Raw genomic sequence first — 20,950 nt, 5'->3', positions numbered from 1 at the left:
GGGGCACGAACCCGTGTCCCCTGCATTGGCAGGCGGACGGACTCTCAACCACTGTGCCACCAGGGAAGCCCCAACACCATTTATTGAAGAGACAATTCTTTCCCCATCTTGGCACCTTGTCAAAGATTAGTTTGCCATACATACATGGGTTTACTTCTGGGCTGTCTATTCTGTTCCATTAGTCTATGTGTCTGTTTTCATGCTAATGTGTTGATTATTACAGCTTTGTAATCGAGTTTGAAATCAGAAGTGCTGATGCCTCCAGTTTTGTTCTTCTTTCTCAAGATTGCTTTGGCTATTGAGGGTCTTTTGTGAATTTTAGGAGAGTTTTTTCTATTTCTGTGAAAAATGCTATTGGAATTTTTATAGGGATTACACTGAATCTATAGATCACTTTGGGTCGTATGGGCAATTAAATGATATTAATTCTTCCAATCCAATAACACAGGGTATCTTCCTACTTATTTGTGTCCTTATCAATTTTCTCATCAATGTCTTAAAGTTTTCAATGTATAGGTATTTTACCTCCTTGGTTAAATTCCCAAGTATTTTATTGTTTTTGGTGCTTTTGTGAGTGTGACTGCTTTCTTAATTTCTATATCACCTCTCATCTGTTAGGATGGCTATTATCAAAAAGATAAGAGCTAAACGTTAGTGAGGATGTGCAGAAAAGGGAACCCTTGTACATTATTGGGGGGAATGTAAATTGGTACAGCCATTATGGAAAACAGTACTGGTGTATATCCAAAAGAAATGGAATTGGTACTTTGAGGAGATATCTGCACTCCCATGTTCACTGCAGCATTATTCGCAAGAGCCAAGACATGGAAACAGCCTAAGTGCCTGTTGACAGTTGAATGGATAAAGAAAATGTGATACACACACACACACACACACACACACACACACACACACACTGAAATATTATTCAGCCATAAAAAGAAGGAAATCCTGCCATTTGTGACAACATGGATGAACCTGGAGGGCATTATGCTAAGTGACACACAACATGGATGACAACATGGATGAACCTGGAGGGCATTATGCTAAGCCTGACAGAGAAACACAAATGCTGTATGTATCACTTATGTGTGCAATCTTTTATTTAAAAAAAAGCTGATTTCATAGAAACAGAGAGTAGAACGGTAGTTGCCAGGGGCTGGGGAGAGGGAAAAATGGGAAGGTGGAGGTCAAATTCTTTTACATACTTTAATTTATAAGATGAATAATGTCTGAGGATCTAAGGTACAGCATGAGACTGTAGTTAATAACAGGGTATTGTATAATTGAAATTCGCTGAGGTAAACCTCAAGCATTCCAACCACAGACACAATGAAGAGTTAACTATGCGAGGTGATGGGTGTGTTAATTATCTTGATCATGGCAATCATTTCACAACGTACATGTACATCAAATCATCACATCATACACTCTAAAATTACACAATTGTATTTGCCAATGATTCCTCAATAAAGCTGGGGAAAATAAAAGAACCCAAGGGCTGAGTGTAAACTTGTGACATGGTTTCATCAGACTGAAATTGCTGAATCAATGCTTCAGTAATTGAAAATACCACAACTGACCAAATCACATGTTGCAACGTTAACAGAATACTCCGATAAAACATCACTGATTTGGGGGGGAGGGGAATTGCCGAAGGTAGTGAAAAGTTACAAACTTCCAGTTATAAGATAAATAAATACTAGGGATGTAATGTGCAACGTGATACATATAATGAACACTGCATTATCTATGAAAGCTGTTAAGAGAGTAAATCCTAAGAGTTCTCGTCACAGGAAGGAAATATGTTTTCTATTTCTTTAATGCTGTACCTGTATGAGATGACGGATGCTCACTAAACGTACTGTGATAATCATTTCATAATATGTGTAAGTCAAATCATTAGGCTGTACACCTTGAACTTAGTTCGATATTTCAATTATATCAATATCTCAATAAAACTGGAAGAAAAAATAATCACTGAAAGATTCACAAATCCAGATTCCCTAGATGAACACTGTGGTCAACTAGTCACTCATTTTGCAGTTTTTAAGCCCAAATTATTTCTTCCTTTTATTGGTTTTCTATTCCATTATAAACTGATTCAATGGTATACTCTCTTAAATTAAAAAAAAAAAAAAGGAAATCCTCTTCAACTTATTTTCAAATCATGACTTATAGCTATCCTGGAATGTTATTTGTTTACTCTAAAATTCCAAAGACAAAATGAGTAAATCTACCTGGATGTCCTGAAGCTACTTCAGGCTCCCTCCCTCCTACCTTTAAATCTATTCCTTCTTCCATGTTTTTCTTGATTAATGGCATCATCATTCACTCCCACCTCCCAAACTAAAAACGGCAGCATTAACAGACATTTATCCAACGCACCTACTGTGGACCTCCTGGATCTGCAGTGTCAAGCAACACTTTCTAACACTCTGCTAAGTAATTTTGAAGTAACAGAGCAGCAACTATGCACTAGCTGAGGTAAAGTTAGCTAGTTACGTTTCTTTATCAGCAAAAACAAAACAAACCCCAGTGATGTCCTACTCCGTGTGAGGTATCTGGACTTGTATTCTGTTTCAGCACAGTAAATAACCTTTGGTACTGAAAAGTAAATTCTAGAACTCACAGTCCACACCAGTAACAAACAGCTAATAATTATATGGTATTACGTGGCATTATTCTGACGGATGCTGTATCTTTTGTATGGAAAACCTAATGACTACCTGAAGACTTCTGGTAACAGCTTTTATAAGGCAACTACTTTTGAAAAATTTTTCTTGCCATTGCTTTTGCATCGTTTGTTCAGATGACACTATATTCTCTGTTAACTTATTTAATGAGTATTCAAATGGGCTCTAAATATTTAACATTTTCTTGCATGTATCAAGTGTTTTACAAAGTAATACATATTTACCTGCATAAACATACTGTACGAAATGGAGACTTTTTTTTTTTTTTTTTTTTTTGCAGTTCGCGGGCCTCTCACTGTTGTGGCCTCTCCTGTTGCGGAGCACAGGCTCCGGACGCGCAGGCTCAGCGGCCATGGCTCACGGGCCCAGCCACTCCGCGGCATGTGGGATCTTCCCGGACCGGGGCACGAACCCGTGTCCCCTGAATCAGCAGGTGGACTCTCAACCACTGCGCCACCAGGGAAGCTCGAGAAAATTTTAATACCATGATTGAACTGTAAAGATTTCACATTATTTCAGCCTTTGGACTAGGCTATGGACTGAACTCTGTCCCTCCCCCACCCCCCAAATTCCTACGATGAAGCCCTAACCCTCAATGTGACTGTATTTGGAGGTGGGGTCTTTTGGTGGTAATTAAGGTTAAATGAGGTCATAAGGGTGTGGCCCTGATCTGATAAATAGAGAGATAACTCCCCCCTCCCTGCCCTGCACACACACAAAAAAGGTCACGTGAGGACACAGCCCTCTACATGCCAGGAAGAGAGTCCTCACTAGGAACTGAATTGGCCAGCACCTTCATCTGGGACTTCTAGCCTCCAGAACTGTGAAAAAAAACAATGTCTGTTATTTAAACTGCCCAGTCTATGGTATATTGTATGACAGCCCAAGCTGAATAAGACAGAATAAACTGAGTTTGTGGGGTGTGCCTTGTTGGATTCTTCTCTGGGCTGCATTGTCAGATAATTATACCAACTGCATTTCGGTAGCAGGTTGCTCTTGCCTTGCATGCCTGTAGTCCAGGGCTTAGTACCTTTTTTTACAGATAGCATTTCTTCTAAGGGTTCAAGGCAGTATCTTATTTTCAATCATAAAGCTGAACATCTGAGAATGTAACATATTTCCTGACTTCATGTTTTAGTGTTTGTGCAAAGAAAGTCATTGCAACTAAATGTGGTACCCTGGACTCAACCCTGGAACGGAAAGATAATTGGTGGAAAAACTGGTGAAATCCAAATAAAGTATGGATTGGTTAATAGCAATGTTCCAATGTCAACTTCTTAGTTCTGACAAACGTACCATGGTAATGCAAGATGCGAGCAAGGCGGAGAGCTGGGTGTGTGGTATATGGCACCTCTCTGTACTATCTTTGCAAGATTTCTGTAAATTTAAATTTATTTTAAAATAAAAGAGCTTATTAAAAAGAAAGTCCCTGTTCTCATTACCTGATCTCATAACTGTTATACATTTAAATATGGAAGACCTTTATGTTAATGAAATACAATCTGATCTATTTTTACATATTGGAGTTTGGGGTTAAGATTTTATTTGCAAAAAAGGCCTTTACCACTAAAAAGAAAAAAGAAAAGTCTAAAGACCATGAACCAAAAGGGTGAGACCCAGACTCATCAGCAGCACATCTCAGGAAAAACAGCAAAGGCTTTGAAGCCAGGCAGACTTGGGGGGTCTAATCCTGGGCTCACCATTTCCTGTGCAACTTGGGGAACCTAGTATAATTCTCTGAGTCTTGGTTCTCTTATTAGTAAAACAATATTGAAGATGCTCAATAAAAGTCAGCTCACTGGCCACGCCATGGTCTGCCAGGTCCTTTGGTCCCCTGGCTCAGACTTCCCTTCAGCCTTTGCCCTGGGGCCCCCTCCCATGCAGTAACCAGAGCCACCCAGGCCTGCTTGCTGCTCCAGTTCATGCACATGTTGTTCTCTCTCCCTGGAGCACCTTTCTGGATGTTTTGCCAGCTTTGTACATCGTTTAAGATTCAGCTCATCAGCATCTCTGAAACACTTACCCGGATTCCCCTGGCTGGAGCACTCCCTGCGTTTTGTATACTTCCTCCCCAGGGCCCCTGCTCTCTCAAAAAGGACTTGAGGCAGTCCTGAACAGTCACTCACCGCATCCTCCCTGCTCTCGCATGTAAGAGCGTCTACAGCTCCTACACTCACCCTAACTGCTTCTTTATGTGCCTCTCTTCTCCACTAGACCATGCTATCTTCAGGAATGAGGACTGTTTCTCTCTATCCACCACTTGACACACAGCAAGCACTTCTGGTTTACAAATGAATGGCTGACTTTCACCCGGAATACAAATCACCTATTTATTCTGTTTACTGTTTATTCCATCACATAAAACATTCTATGAAATATTGATACACGGTAGACTCCTATTTAAACATCTTTACATAAGAATTTCACAGGCAGCTAGTATTTTAAGTACAAGATAAACGGTTTTGGCTATTCTATCCTAAAACCATTGGTACACTCAGCTGCTGCCCAGGTTATAAACATTGCTTGATATCCTGTGTCTTACACAGAAGGAAACATTTTAATACTCACACTGCAATGGTCAGATGCCAAAGAACCCAAGTGCTCATGAAAAAGCTAAACATTAAAACTTTTGGGGTAGTATAATTATGCCTAATTTTTAAAGGGCATTCCTTTTAATAATCTTTCACTAGATCTTGGGGTAGGATTCAGACGGAATTCCGAGAAAACAGTCTTTATCTTTATATCCACATAGTTTTGTAAATAGACTGCTATTTCTCAAAAGAAAAGGAGTGAAGATGTTATAATTACATTTGTGGTTTGGCATGTCAGGGCCTCTCATGAATTGGGCCTGATTTCTGCCAGTGTCACTGGGACTGTGCCCCGTGACACATGGCACTTGTGTCAAGTCCAGTCCACAGCACAGCAGGGATCCCTGTGGGAGGGGGACTGGAGGGACAAACAGCCACTCTCCATAAGCTGCTTCCTCAAATATGAGCTCTGTTATTTCAGGGAGACCCACCTAGGCAACAGCATAGTGGTCCCCGCACCCTCATCAGCTACGTGAGATCTGCCACGGTACCTGGAGAGACTCCGAGGCAGGGTCCTAAGTGCAGAACACAATGTATAACTGGGAAAGAGCAGCAGGGTCTCTCCGGCAGTTGAGAAACTGCTGGCCATCACCGGCGTCGTGCAAATGCTTACGTGCTCCCCAAGCCCCCGATAGCTCTCCCCAGTCATGGCTTTTCTGGCCCGCAACTCAGCTTCACTACTCAGTGTGGACCACGTGGAGAGTTCCTTCCAAGTTCTCAAACTCCCTCACTTTCCAGCTCTGCATACTCCACAATCGCTCTTACAATCTGCCTTTCCTGCTTTTGCAAGTCATGGCTGAGCCGTGATGGAGAAAATCACCGGACCGTGTGGAGGAGGATGACTCCCCTCCCTGCTGCACCCCATCAGCTCCCCAGTCCTGTAGGTTCTGCATTCTAAATCTCTCAAATGAGGCTTTTCCTCTCCCTCTTCCACTGTTCAAGTGTGGACACCTTCGTCTCTCTTGCGATACATCCTAAGTCCCCTAAACCAGCAGCACAGTTCTAGAGTTGAAATTATTCTGGTTAAGGTTTCCTTATTATTCTGCAGACTTTCGCATCTTCTTACTAAATTCCACCCGACGGCAATCTGCAATCCCATTTATATTAGGACACGTTGCCTTTATCTTCCCCAATATTTGATGAGCTGAATTCAGTAATTTGATTTTTGGCATGTCCTGTTAATGAGGAAAGGCCCAAACGTCTTCAATAAGGCCAAGGGGTCTCAAGAGGAAGTCGGCAGAGGGCCTGCAGACCCCATCTCCAAGGAGACAGCAGAGATGCCAGTGGGAAGCTAAGGTCTCCCAGGTGCCTAGCCCTGTTCCTTGTCACGTGATATGATTGGGAGGGGATGCAATCTGGGGGCAAATGTGAACGCTCCTTGTTCAGGATGTCCATTCTGGCCCCAGACTGAAGACATCTATTACTCTGGTTCTCCTGGGGTCTCCAGCTGGACACCACCATATTGGTCTACTCTCCTAAGATTCTGTGAGCAAAGGTCCATGTCTGCTTTGGGGTGGTCACTCACAGCCTCAAGGGGCCATGACTGAGGGAAAGGGCCCTGATACTGATAACAATTTTCCTACCTCTGGCCTCACTATTCTTCAGCCACACAGTTGCTAAGGTGATTTTCTATCTTAGTCAAAGAATGTGATGTCACTTCTCTACTTGACCTCAGGATGAAACCCAAGCTCCTTAGCCTGCCGCCCCAGGCCTCTCTTTGCAACTTCATCTCTTGTCTCCCCCTGCAGCTCAGACCCCAGCAATTCCAAACTACATACTGTTCCTTGGAAGTTCCATGCTTTTTCTAGCCTCTGCCTGGAATGCCCTCTCCACCTACTTTTGTCTACCTAGAAATTTTCTACTCAAAATTTGAAACACTGCTCAAAAATCAATTGCTTTGTGAAGGCTTTCTGACTCTTGCAGAAGATCCTCTTCCACCACCAATCCAGGCAGGTACAACTTCTCTCTCCTCTGTGATGCGTCCTCACCTCGGAGCACTTCTGTAACTACAAGTAGGCCAGTGTGTAGTAATTGTTACATGCCCGCCTCCCCTGGCTTCTCCAGGGCAAGATCAGCACCTGTCTCATCTTTATAGACCAGGCACCTGGCACACAGCCAGTACTCAATAAATGCCAACTGGATGAAGACTGGTGGCACTTTAGTGACAGAAAAGGAAAGGGGCTTAAAGGGTGCTAAGTCTTCTTATGCATGTCTCGGGGCCAGAATCAAAGTTGGGTGAGGACAGAGCTTAAAAGCTGTCATGGAAAACAAGGACGCTGATGATAGGACACTGCCTTTCTAAGCATTCTGGATTCGGGCTTAGGAGAACTGAGAGAAACTGATCATTTAGGTAAATTGCCCAAGGCAGCTGGGTGGGGGTACCAACAGGACTAAAATCTTATGTTAGCCTCAGAGAGCAGAAACATCTGCTAAAGCCACAGCGGGTGAGCTGGCCAAGTTCAGCAACAGGTTAGCCAGGACAGCCCTGTGACCAGCGGAAAGGGCCACAGAGGGGGAGAGATCAATTATCTAGGCGAAAAGGAACAGGAGGGAATAGCAACGACATGGGGGCTGTAACAGCTCAAGGCGGCCAGACGTCAACAACCCACTGGGGGTTCTCTAGTGCCAGGAGGGGCTGCAGGGACCCCTCCTGCCCCTTTCTGCCGGCTCCCAAACCTCCCTCACACCCTCAGTGCCCACTGGCTGTCAGAGCCCGAGACCTTGGGGAGTTTTGCTCCGGGTCTCTGAGGACTTTGAGGTTTTAACAATAAGGTACACTCAGCTAGCTCCCCACTCACATGCTGAAACAACTTAAAGGAAGGAGATAATCCATTTGCCAGCCAACATCTCTGTTTAAAGAGTTTTCTTTTTCATATCAACCCTTCCATGAATTCCAAATTTGATCAACTCTTTGCTACACAGTTTGACATTAACAAAACATCAACACTCTGACAACATGCTGGGGTCATAAAGGAACATCTTAAAACTCTTTGGACTCCACATTAAGACGGGCTTCCAATCCCAATCTTTGATCTCTATTATAAAGCAGTACCAATAAAATATCGTAGAGATTTATGGGCAAACTTTCATTTGAGCTGTTTCACACCTAAAATAACACGAGTGCTTGGGCCAATAGGCAGAAAATTTAGGTTTAGGTTTCAGCTGTTTACGTTTTCTCTTACTTTTAAAACTTATTCACTTATTTTTTAAAAATTACCTTAAATTTAACAATTACATTGTATTTTCCTCTCAGAGAAGATAGCTTGGAAATGTTAACTGGCTAGATGTCGTGTCCTTCTGAGGACAGGCCTAAATGCAGGCAGACAGCTGTCCCCTATCCTGACAGCTATCTACCTTTTGTCAAAAAGAAAGAGTGTTTTTCCACAGGATTTAAATGGACAATATATAAATTTATCTTTTCTCCTGAGTACACCCTATTGTTAATAAGAGTAACCAAATACGTATTAGTTTGAGTAAAATCCCAACAAAAAGAATTTCATTTAAAAGACAGTATGATGATTGTAAAGCAATTATACGCCAATAAAGATGTTAAAAAATACATAAATAAAAGACAGTATGATGGTATTTGGACAGTAAGATGGTATTTCGACCCAAGATCTGTTTCACTGTATACTGTACTAATCTATGGGATAATTTCCCAAGTCAAGCTTAGATTGTAATTCTGACATCAGACACTTACAGGTCAGTGACATTGAATGAAAAGAAACTGGTGCCACATTCCCTGTAGATGGGAACTCAACCGGCATCCCCACCCCCATCCCCCGACACACACACTCCCGCCCTCATCTGATGAAGTTGGGAGAAATGATTCCGCCAAACAAGACAGAACCCGGAGGAGGGGAAAGCAGCTCATCCAGCTTTCAAGAAGACTTTCACAGGCAAAGTAAAGTGCAAACAGCAGAAAAGTTCCTGGACACTGTCCTTTAAGAAACACAAATGAGTGGTAAGAAAGGTCAGAGTAGTGGTTCAAAGGAATCAGAATGCACAGCTGCTGCTGCCCAAGGCTGTGGGCTGGCGCCATTCACTCGTGCCAAGCTGGGGGCAGTGCCGGGCAGCAGGAGCCTGGAGCCGCTCGGGAGCATAGGGGCCCTTCCTCCACTCAGCTCCCCATTTCCAGAGCTTAAGAGTCCCAACTCTGCATTCCCAAAGAGAAATTCTAGAACTATGACAATCACGAAACCAAAGGAAGGAGAAGAGCAAAGGAAACAGGCTTACTTATTTAACCCAATTTTATTTTTCTCATTTTCTGAATTTGAAACGTAATTCCTGGCTATAAAAGGAGAGTGCGGAGCTAGATAAGAGAAAGCCACCTGCTCTGAAGAGAAACCTCGAATTGTGCCGAAACTTTCTTAAATATTTGAATCTGTATGGGGAGAACGCTTCACATTTATTCACTTTATGTGGTCTGATTGCTACTTCTATTGCTCTTCCCATTATAACGTTACAGTTTTTGTAGATAAAAGGGATTTTAAAGTCTTATCCCCCTTCCCTAAGAGGCCCTGGGCCAAAGGCTAGATTTAGCCAACTGCATTTTGGGGCAGGAGGTGTGGATGGGATGTCTCCAACCTGAGGTTATGTGAAGCGTAGTCAGTGTACAAATATCAGAGCTGTGCTCTCTGGAGGGCCAAGCTATGAGTGAGGTACCTATGAGTACTATGAGGGCCAAGCTATGAGTGAGGATTTTGATGTGGCTCCTTTGCCTGATGAGGCTGGTTATATATACTGAAAGGAGCCAGAGTAGAGGAAAAGTCACTCCCCAAAAAGCTTCAAAATAAAAACATATTTTTATTTAAGTATTATACACACACACACACACACACACACACACACACACACACACACGTCATAAAGGAAAAGCTTGATGCATTCTCACAAACTGAACACTGGTGTCATCAGTGCCCAGATCAAGAATCATTAGAAGTTCCCCTACCAGATGGGCCCTTCCCGCCCCCCCCTCCGATCCTGACTTCTAGCTTTGCTTGTTTTGGAACTTTATATAAATGGACTCATACAGTGTTTACTCTGTGTCTGGTTTCCTTCACCATTATGTTTGTGTGTGGAGCTGTCATTTCTTCATTCTCGTTGTATTGCATCCCACTGAGTGAACATACCACAAATTATTTGTTCATCCTATAGCTGACGGTATTGAATAGCTTCTAGTTTTTTGGCTACTTTGCATAGTGTTGCAATGAACATTCTTACACATTCCTTTTGTAACACATGCATGCATTTCTGTTAGGTATATACCCAGAAGCAGAAATGCTGGGCCACAAAGTGTGTACATACATTCAACTTTAAAAGACACTGCCTGTCTTACTATGTTCAGACTGCTATAATAAAACTATCATAGACTGGGTGGTTTAAACAACACACACTTATTTCTCAGTGTTCTGGGGTTTGGAAACCCAAGATCAAGGTGATGGCAGATTCAGTGTCTAGAGAGGGCCCGTTTCCTGGTTCACAGATGGTGCCTTCCTGCAGTATCCTCACATGGTGATGAGAGTGCTCTCTGGGGTCTCTTTTATATGGGCACTAATCCCATTCATGAGGGCTCCACCCTTGACCTAATCACCTCCCAAAGGCCCTGCCTCCTAAGATCATCACATTAGGGGTTAGGATTTCAAGATATGAATTTGAGGGGGACACAAACATTCAGCCCATAACACTATCAAACAGTTTTCCAAAGTGGTTGTACCAATTTGCCTTCCCCGCAGCAGTGAGAGTTCCCACTATTCCACATCCTCGTGGATACTTGGTGTTATCTGTCTTTATTTAAAAAAAATATTTGTTTGTTTGTTTGGCTGTGCTGGGTCTTAGTTGCGGCACGCGGGAGCTTTGTTGCCGCATGTGGGATCTTTTTTTTTTTAGTTGCGGCATGTGGGATCTTTAGCTGCAGCATGCAGGATCTTTTAGTTGCAGCATGCAGGATCTTTTTGTTTTGTTTTGTTTTTAGTCATGGCATGTGGGATCTACTTCCCTGACCAGGGATTGAACCCAGGCCCCCTGCATTAGGAGCATGGAGTCTTAACCACTGGACCACCAGGGAAGTCCCTAAATGTCTTTATTTTAGCTATCCTGTGGGTTGTGCAGACTTCTGAGGTGGGAGCTGGGTTCTCTTTCTCACACCTTTCCTAGTAGAGTAAATGCCAATTAGCTGTGACATTCCCAGGTATCGCAAGCTAGAAGATACTTGGGCTCCCTGCCTCAGGCTGTCCATCAAGTGTTGGTAAGGTGGATACAATGTGGAGGAGCAGACATAGTTGGCAGGAAGCCACTGAGGGGGGTGAAGTTGGCAGGCCAGGGATTCAGTGACCGTTGGCACTTCCAAAGACCCAGAGTATTGGTACTAACAGACGGTTTGTGTGTACTGAAGAGGAGAGTCAAACAGCATCTTCCATATGAATGTCTTATGAGACCCAGGCTTGACTGACATAGTCCTTATTCCCATTCTTGGCCTATCAGAAATGCAAGATCCTCCTAAGTAACTCATGGTTCCTTAGGTACTCGCTGGCTACGCCATGCTACGGAAGCTCAGAAGTTGAGGCTACAGTTACTATGAATGAGGATATTAAACAAATGAGTGGAGACAACTGTGGACAAGGAATGCCATCAGTAGAAAGGGGTGTAACAGTAACAATAATTCTTCTAGTCCCAGGTTAACAGGTCTTGTCTGGTTGTGAGTGAAGGTTAGGTGGATATGAACTTGAAAAATGTTGAACAGGCCCTGCAAAAATATAAACACAAACTAAAGGCCAGCACTGTCCATATGGATAACAATGGAATGGTGATGGCTCCAGCTTCATGGCCATGGGAGGGGAGGTTAGGGAGGAAGCCTCATGTGCTGATGTTCAGTGATATGTGTGGGTAACACGTTTGTGCTGCATTCCCTTAAGCCATGTATATCCGCCCACAGCTTGGGCACAGGTGCCGTAGACATTGTGAGGGATGGGGGTCAAACAGAAGTTCTTAACGCAGCATTTAGGTTTGAACAGGTCACAGAGGCCAGATAGGGGCATAGTTGCTCTGAAACAAGCTAAGTCATTGGGGTAGATGACTGCTCAGATGAGGATAAAGCTTTCCATTCTTATTGAGAGATGACTGAAAGTTCTGGACCTTTTAGGTATCACTGTGCACAGAGGTCACCTATCACTGGTAACACCCTGTTAATTATAACTGGGTTTGGATGATCATGCAGCTTCTGACCCAGAATTTCACAGCTTAATAATCAACTCCATCTCCCTCTCCTCCTGTATTCTCATTTCTGGAATGGCCGAAAATACCTACACGGTGGTTCTGAGCACCCAGTGTAAATGGCAGGCAAAGCTGAACCCCTGAAGAAAGCAGATGTCCAATTCTCGGGGAGCAGGTGGAGCTCTAGGGTTTTGATTACATGTTCTAGGCTGCAGTGATCCAGAAAGTACTGTTATGGGGCAGGGGAGAGGAGGTGCTAGGTTTCCCTGGGGAGGGCCTCCACTGGATTGAACAGATGATAGCTCTGGCTCCCATTTGGGACAATGCACATCAGAGCCAGCACTCTCTGGAGAGGGAGTAGAGGCTTCCAGACAGGACAACCTCCACCATGGGGTTGAGGACATCACTGTCAACCAATGGCTGACCAAGATGGTGGAGCCAAACTTGGGCCAGAGGCCACAGGATCCCCAGCCCCTAAAGGACATGGCTGCAGTCAAGGCCTAGAAGAGTCCCATTCTCCCCCTGCCTTTAAAAAAAAAAAAAAAAAAAAAAGACTTTATTTTTTTAGAGCTGTTTTAGGTTTACAGCAAAATTGAGCAGAAGTTACAGAGATTTCCCATATCCCCCCCGCCCCCCACCCCATGCACAGTCCCATTATCAACATTCCTACCAGAGTGGTCCATTTGTTATAACTAATGAATCTGCACTGACATATCATTATCACCCGAAGTCCATAGTTTACATTAGGGGTCATTCTTGGTGTTTCACATTCTATGAATTTGGACAAATGTATAATGAGAAGTACCTACCATTATAGTGCCATAGAGAGTAGTTTCACTTCCTAAAAATCCTCTGTGCTCTACTTACTCATCCCTCCCTCTCTGCTAGTCCCTGGCGGTTGCTGATCTTTTCACTGCCTTCATAATTTTCACTTTTCTAGAAAGTCATATAGTTGGGATCTTACAGTATGTAGCCTTTGAAGATTGGCTTCTTTCACTTAATAATTTATATTTAAGGTTCCTATGGAGGAACCATGTCTTTTCATAGCTTGATAGTTGGTTTCTTTTTAGTGCCAAATAATATTCCATTGTTTGGATGTACCACAGTTTATCCATTCACCTACTGATGGACATTTTGGAGGTTGCTTCCAAATTTTAGAAAATAAGAATAAAGCTGGGCTTCCCTGGTGGCGCAGTAGTTGAGAGTCCGCCTGCCGATGCAGGGGACATGAGTTCGTGCCCCAGTCCGGGAAGATCCCACATGCTGTGGAGCGGCTGGGCCCATGAGCCGTGGCCGCTGAGCCTGCGCGTCCGGAGCCTGTGCTCCGCAACGGGAGAGGCCACAACAGTGAGAGGCCTGCGTACCGCAAAAAAAAAAAAAATAAAGCTGTTATAAACACCCATGTGCAGATTTTTGCATGGACATACATTTTGAACTCCTTTGGGGTGAAAACAAAGAGTGCAATTACTAGATCATATGGTAAAAATATGTTTAGTTTTATAAGAAACTGCCAAACTCTCTTCCAAACTGGCTGCACCATTTTGCATTGTCATAAGCAATGAATGCGTTCCGGTTGCTCCACATCTTTACCAGCATTTGGTGTTGTCAGTGTTCTGGACCTTGGCCAGTCTAATAGGAGTGTAGTAGCATCATTACTATTTTAGTTTACATTCCTCTAATGACATACGATGTGGAGCATCTTTGCATACGTTTATTTGCCATCTGTATACCTTCTTTGGTGAAATATCTATTAAGGTCTTTTGCCTGTTCTCAAATGGGTTGCTCATTTCTTTATTGTTGAATTTTAAGAGTACTCTGTACATTTTGGCTAATAGTCCTTTATCAGATGTGTCTTTTGCAAATTTCCCCAAGTCTATGACTTACCTTTTCATTCTCTTGACAGTGTCTTTTGCAGAGCATAAATTTTTAATTTTAATTAAGTCCAGATTATCAATTCTTTCTTTCATAGATTGTGCCTTTGGTGTTGTATCTAAAAGGTCATTGCTGGACTTCCCCGGTGGCGCAGTGGTTAAGAATCGCCTGCCAATGCAGGGGACATGGGTTCGATCCCTGGTCTGGGAAGATCCCACATGCCGTGGAGCAGCTAAGCCCATGCGCCACAACTACTGAGCCCACGCACCACAACTACTGAAGCTTGCCCACCCTAGAGTCCGTGTGCTGCAACTACTGAGCCCATGTGCTGCAACTACTGAAGCCCTCACGCCTAGAGTCCGTGCTCTGCAACAAGAGAAGCCACTGCAATGAGAAGCCTGCACACCGCAATGAAGAGTAGCCCCTGCTTGCCACAACTAGAGAAAGACTGCGCGCTGGGATGAAGACCCAATGCAGCCAAAAATAAGTAAATGTAAAATAAATAAATAAAATAAATAAATAAAGAGTCATTGCCAAACCAAGGGCATCTAAAATTTCTCCAATGTTATCTTCTAGGAGTTTTATAGTTTTACATTTCACATTGAGGTCTGTGATTCGTTTTGAGTTAATTTTTGTCTCTTCCCTTCTGAGAGGTTAGTTATTGGGGTGGACAGGTTGGAAACGTGAGAGGAACTTGGTAAATGCTAGAAATCCTAGGAACTTTTGGACTGTCCTGGAAGACTTCTGGTCTAGAACTGCCAACACCTTTGTGGGCACCACATAGGCACTTTGCTGGAAATGGAGTCCAGGGATTCTAGAACATACCCCTCCTGAGGCCGGCATGAAGACTGCTGGTGTAAGTGGTCCAGGACCATGTATGTAAGTGGGGGCGTAATGGATCTGTACAAGGCAGGGTTGGGGAAATGAATGATGATTCCACTGTGCAGCAACCCTTCTGTTCAGTAGAGATTCTGTGCTTTTAGTGCTAGCAGACGGCCGGGCCACTCAAAGGCCAAATGACATGGTCTGTTGGACCTGGCAGAGGTATGTATGGAAGTCCATCTTCCACATGTCACACATGCCACCAGGTATGGCTGAGGTGCCAGGAGTCCTAATACTGTGCCTCAGAGGACAGCAACAGAAGGTCTTGGGTTTATGGAATGGGTGAAAACCTTAGATGATGGCCGTGTTGAAGCTGTGGTAGTTCTGGCAGAAGTGGGCTCCACAGGCAAGAGGGAGAGGCTAAGAAACCCTTGACAGAAGTTGGTGCCTCTATTTGTAGAGAGCCTTGGTTTCAGACTTGGAATGAAATTATGCCGTAACAGTTGGGTGAACTTACAAGCCTTGGGCCCCAGGCCAATCATGCATTTGGAATATGGTTCCTCTGTCTTTGTGTCTGAATAGACCCCTGGCAGATGGTATATTCCAGGAAATGATGTGATGGGGAGGTGGTAGGTATGGCGGTGGTGCCACAGGGTCATCCAGGAGAACCGATGTGAAGTAGTCAGTGACCGTTTTCAGATCTCTAGCTAGGAAAAGAAAACAGCCCAGGAGAACACTGCCTCTTAAAAAGATCTGCTACCACCCTTAGCATTGCCAAGATGACACTAGTCTTTCCCTAACGGCCATGGACCAGTCATAAAAGCATGGAGTCAGGTTCCTGGGACTCTAGGGGTGGGGCGTTTTCAGAGTGAGCAGCACACAGACCCCCCCAGTGGCCTCCTTGCCAGGGTCTAGACAGCACGTCCACAAAAGGGCCAGTGCATACCGGAAACCAGCAGGAAGCGGGGATGCGTGTGCTCAGGAGCATGAGCTTCCCAAGCCCCTGTCTGGAAGGGGTGGAAGTGAAGAGAGGCCAGCGATAACTAAGAGCAGGGGAATGCTGTCCTGCAGATGTGTCTCAGTGCTGTGCCAAGATCTGCAGGTTCATAAAGGTCAGGGGCTCGGAGAACCGCCTTTCCAGGGCCTCTCCAGGATCCCTATGCTGCTGGTGTTCTCAAACCTACAGCCTGGCACCCCACGAGATACTTCCATCCGGAGCAGGCAGCAGGCTGAATTTTCCCAGAAGTTAGAGAGGGAGGACCCCAAAGTACAGTGGCCTCCCAGGACATGCTGCGAGTGAGGGCAGTGCTCAGAGCCTGGCTTTTCCTCTGCCAGCTGTGTGGGCACACAGGCGTGCTGGCAGTGGGAGCTGCCAATCAGAGCAGGCAGTGGAGGGAGACTGGGTAGCTGTCTCCTTTCTCTAGGTGATGACGTTTGGAAGTTCCCAGAATGGAGCAGGTTTGGCACCTGGGCTGCTTTCTCGCCCCTGAGAGACGGGGCCAGGTGGAGGGCTCCCAGCTGCCAGAAGGCCATGGGATACGTGGGTAGACGGAGGGGATACAGCCCTCACCTAAGTGCAGTCAAAGTGCAAACATCAGAAGTCATGTCCAAGGGCATGGGAGGAGGGAAGCGTCAAGCCAGTTGTATGCAGCAATCCAAAACTGGATCACCGGGTTCAAGGAAGTTAGGAGGTGAAAGTCATGATACAGTCAGTGATGTAAGATGAGCCAAATGAGCAGATGAACAGACTGTCAAATGGAGGCGGGAGAAGCCTGGAGAGGAATTCATGAGCTTCAGTGGGGGAATAACTCAGGTGTGGTCTTTTATTCACCACCAGGCCTAGGGCAGTGCCTGGCGCTCATCATTAAGTACTTGTCAAAGGAGGTCTAGAGAGACTCGGTGACTTACCAAGAGAGGCAACATCAGGACTAAGAGGAAAAGCCCAGACTTGGCTCCCTTTGCTTCTGCACCTCTGGGATGTACCAGGTTACCTTGTAAAGGGCAGGTCAAGAGCAGATCAGCCCCCACTCTTTACACCAGAGTTTGAAACTTTTTCTTAAAAGGCCACTAGTAAATTTTCATTCCATTCTCCTACAGTAGTGTGACGTCACCTCAGACATTACGTAAATGAACGGGTGTGACTGTATGGCAGTAAGACTTTACAAAAGCTGTGGCCGGTGTGGGCCGACTTTGCTGAGCCCCACTTTGGAACAGCAGTTTGAAAGTTCCTCGTTTCTTTCTGAAGCTGACCAGTTGTCTGAGCTACTTACATGGCAGGGCCAGTCTGAAGGCCTGAGATGAGTGCCTGTGTCCTGCCTTGAGAACGCCTCAGTCTGGCTCCTCTTGGACATACAAGGGCCTAACGGGAAAACATACAATAACCGAGGGCAAACACTTTTCCGGGGAAAACCATTTTTTAAAGATCTCATTAGATGTGAGAAAAGATGTTCAGACAAGATTGCTGTCCCTCATGGATGTTTTTAAGGAGAAACAAACAAACAAACAAAGGAAGATGATTAAATAGAAGCACATCTTTCAATCCAAGAAACTGGAAACTGATTTTTACCTTCTGAACCAAGTAGACACTTGTAGCTCTCTCAGCAGCCACTTTATCCAGACTGGATCCCTCAGGAACAAAGTAACTGACGTCAGCGATGTGAACTCCCACTTCAAAGTTGCCTGTAGATGCACAAGAAGGTTGATCAGCCTGGAATGGAAGGCAAGGGCAATCCCTCCTGGGAATCCATCCGGAGAAGGCATGTCCCTCCCAGAGGTCACAGGGCTTGGAGTACAGGCTGCCATTTTCAGGCTGGCCCGGTGCGCCACCTACCCACTGCGGTGTGCGCTATATTTACTTTCCTCATTGTACTGCCAACAGATGATGAGATTTTTATCCCATTAACCATTAACCATTTTTATCCCATTAATCATTTATCACATTAACCATTTTTACAAATGTTTACCATTTCTAAAGGCTTCTTGTCTTTGAGTAAACATCAGTAGACTTGTAAAAGAAGACTCATTTTGGATGACGAACAAATCCGTACAGCTCACTAGAAGGAGTTAATGCCTAAATCCTGCAGCCCCTGCCCCTGAAAGCACTGCCCTTCCTGTCTACCCCGGCCACAGCCTTTCCTCGGCCCCATGGCTGGCCTTCCTACCTTGATTCCACCCCCTCCCACCTAGCCCTCCACACTGTTGCTAACACCCCTCTCGTACCCATGGGTCTGCTGATGTCGCTCCTTAGCCTGTTACTCGTGCCCTTGCCCGGGCTCGCCTCAGTCCACCTCGCCAGCCTTATGGCTCATCCTCCACATCCTCTCCATGCAGCTGTCATGGGAAACTGCTTTCCATTCCCAGAACGTACCTTACCTCATCCCATTCAGATGCTTGCTTGGCTCATGCTTTTTCTTACGCTTGGGATAATAATCACAACAGGATCTGCCCATCAAAATCCTTCCTACCTTATAAGGGTCAACTGAAAGAGAATCCCAGGACAAGAAGAGATTCTCTGCCCTCTGCTGAAGCACCTAACCCATAACTGAAGATGCTTCTCGTCGTCTTCTCTTCAGAGCTTTCATCACTATCAGATATCACAGCACATCTTTATTGGCTCATGTGTTTACTGTCTGCCCCTACAGTGCAGGCTCCAGTAAGGCAGGGCCTTTTGTGTCAAGTCCACTGTTGTAGGCCCAGTGCCTAGAAGAATGCCTGACACACCATAGGCACTCAATGTTTGTTGAGTGAACGAATCAACAATTTGTTTGCCTACTGTGGTAAAAGACCTACTTTTTTTCCATTTTAGAATTGCCCTTTCCCTCCCTGGTGGAGTTGTTTTTTCAACAGACCCCGTCTTCTCTCTGAGTTCTACCAGAGACATGGTCAGATGACTCAGGCTGGTAGAATCATACCTAAAGTGGGCTTGGGGGCTGGTTAGGTTATACATTTAAGATTTCCTCTTGAACATCCCATCAATCATCTATCAGATGGAGTATATGTGATTATATGCACACAAAAATGCATATAATGGACAGAATATGGAAAAGAGTACACATGTGAAATGGCATATAGTTTGCAGAGGGGAAGCATAATGGGCAGACAGAAGCACACTGATGACACAAGCACAAAGGTGAACCTGCTGACAATTTAAGTATGTGCTTGATGGAATTCCGTTATACTCCATTCCTGTTCATAGTGATTGGTCTAGGCACAGGCATGTGACTCAAGTATCAAGAGATCTATTCTGAGCCTGTTTTCAGGGATTGATACAGGCTTCAGAAAAGAGGGTCTCTCTCCCAGGACCCTAGACAATAAGTCTGGAGCTGCCAAGGAAACATTTTTGCCACATAATCATGCGAATATAGAAAATAATAGGTCTAAGAAATAAAGGGAGGATCATGATGACCTCATTTGAACTCCAGGATCCAGCTGAACTTGAATTCTCACTAAAAGAATCCTGACTGATTCCCAAGTTGACTCAGAAAGAGTTACTGACACGTCACCACTCTTTCCTCTGGTTACCTGGATAATCAGTCTTAAGGTATCTCACATTTTAGCCTCAAATTTTGTAGCCATTTATTGTCCTCCTATTCCTTCTTCACTGGGAGATGATTCTTCCCTGTTTTTAAAATGGAAAAATGTTTAAACTTGGGGCGGTTAAAATAAAAGGTTCAGGGATGGAAAAGAATTTAAGATTCCCCACTCTCATCTGTCTCACACTCCTACAGGGCAGCACTGGGTTTCTCCACCCAGTCCTGTAACACTAATACATTAGGGAAAACCCAAGTCCATCTAAGAAATACTGGCTGCTATGGGATAACAGAATAGACTTATTTCCCACAGAGGAGAGGGCTGTCTGGAAAGCTGAGGAAAACCAGCGTGGCTCAAAGTTCAGCTGCCTCATCATGTGAGCCATGCAGCTGTGTTGCTGGGTCACTGGGAGCAGTGAAACCTGCCCCGCAATGATCGAGGAACTCAACCCTAACAGAATTCGGCCAAGCGTCTCAGACGGCTCAACAACTCCCAGTTTTGATATTACAAGTATCTAAAGCCAACACTTGGAGAAGGTAAAACAAAGTGTCTTCTTCTGAAGTCAGGATTATCATGCACGAGCCCAACAGGTAAATAGTGACCAAAGGACAAGAGAAGGATTATTACATCATGATATAAACCATAATTTTAGATTCAGTCTGTGTGTTGTTACTATACATGAACTTTCTGTCCTTAGTCAAAATTGACAAACTGACAAAGAGTTCATTACAGGAGATAAAACATGAAGGGGGCCAATCCAAACATATTTGAGAGGCTTAAATTTCAGAATTCCCAGAAGAGCCTCTAAAACCAGCAAAGAGAAGCTCTCTTATTCTCTCCTTCGGACCTTTTTTATGGAAACCCTAAGTAAATATTTTATTACATATATTTACATAATGTGAACTTGCGGAACTCCTGAGGTAGCGGCACTGAAGTTTTTATTCTATGAAAGAGAAAATATAAATCCAAAAGGTTATGTAGTCAACGCTGCCAAAACACCCAGGACCCGTTTGATGTTTGAAATGCGCTGTGTCTGCCATAGAAAATTATACTTCGAACATTTACATTAAAAAATATTCATCTACTGGGGTTAAGGTGAGTCCTGTGAGTTCTGAAGGGCTGGGGAAGCACAGGAAGGAAGAGTCCTCAAGGCCGGCCATGTCTGGCTCACTGTGCACAGGGCCCACAAACTTAAATACATGCAAATGTTCCTCTTTTTTTTCTTTCTTT

At 44.4% G+C, this 20,950-nt stretch overlaps 1 protein-coding gene across 1 annotated transcript in view; it reads right to left on the bottom strand.

Moving 5' to 3' along the window:
* The window catches only part of DIS3L2 (DIS3 like 3'-5' exoribonuclease 2), a 374,099-nt gene that overhangs the window by 98,245 nt on the left and 254,904 nt on the right, over positions 1 to 20,950 (bottom strand). Inside the window, exon 11 of the mRNA XM_079923917.1 lies at positions 17,757 to 17,869. Coding sequence (XP_079780043.1) covers positions 17,757 to 17,869 — 113 coding nt within the window. The remainder of the gene's footprint in view (positions 1 to 17,756; positions 17,870 to 20,950) is intronic.

This window comes from Stenella coeruleoalba (genome assembly GCF_951394435.1).
Source record: "Stenella coeruleoalba genome assembly, chromosome: 6".
Taxonomy (NCBI): Eukaryota; Metazoa; Chordata; class Mammalia; order Artiodactyla; family Delphinidae; genus Stenella; species Stenella coeruleoalba.
Note: the sequence above shows the minus strand (reverse complement) of the source record. Positions and strands in the feature narration are given on the sequence as shown.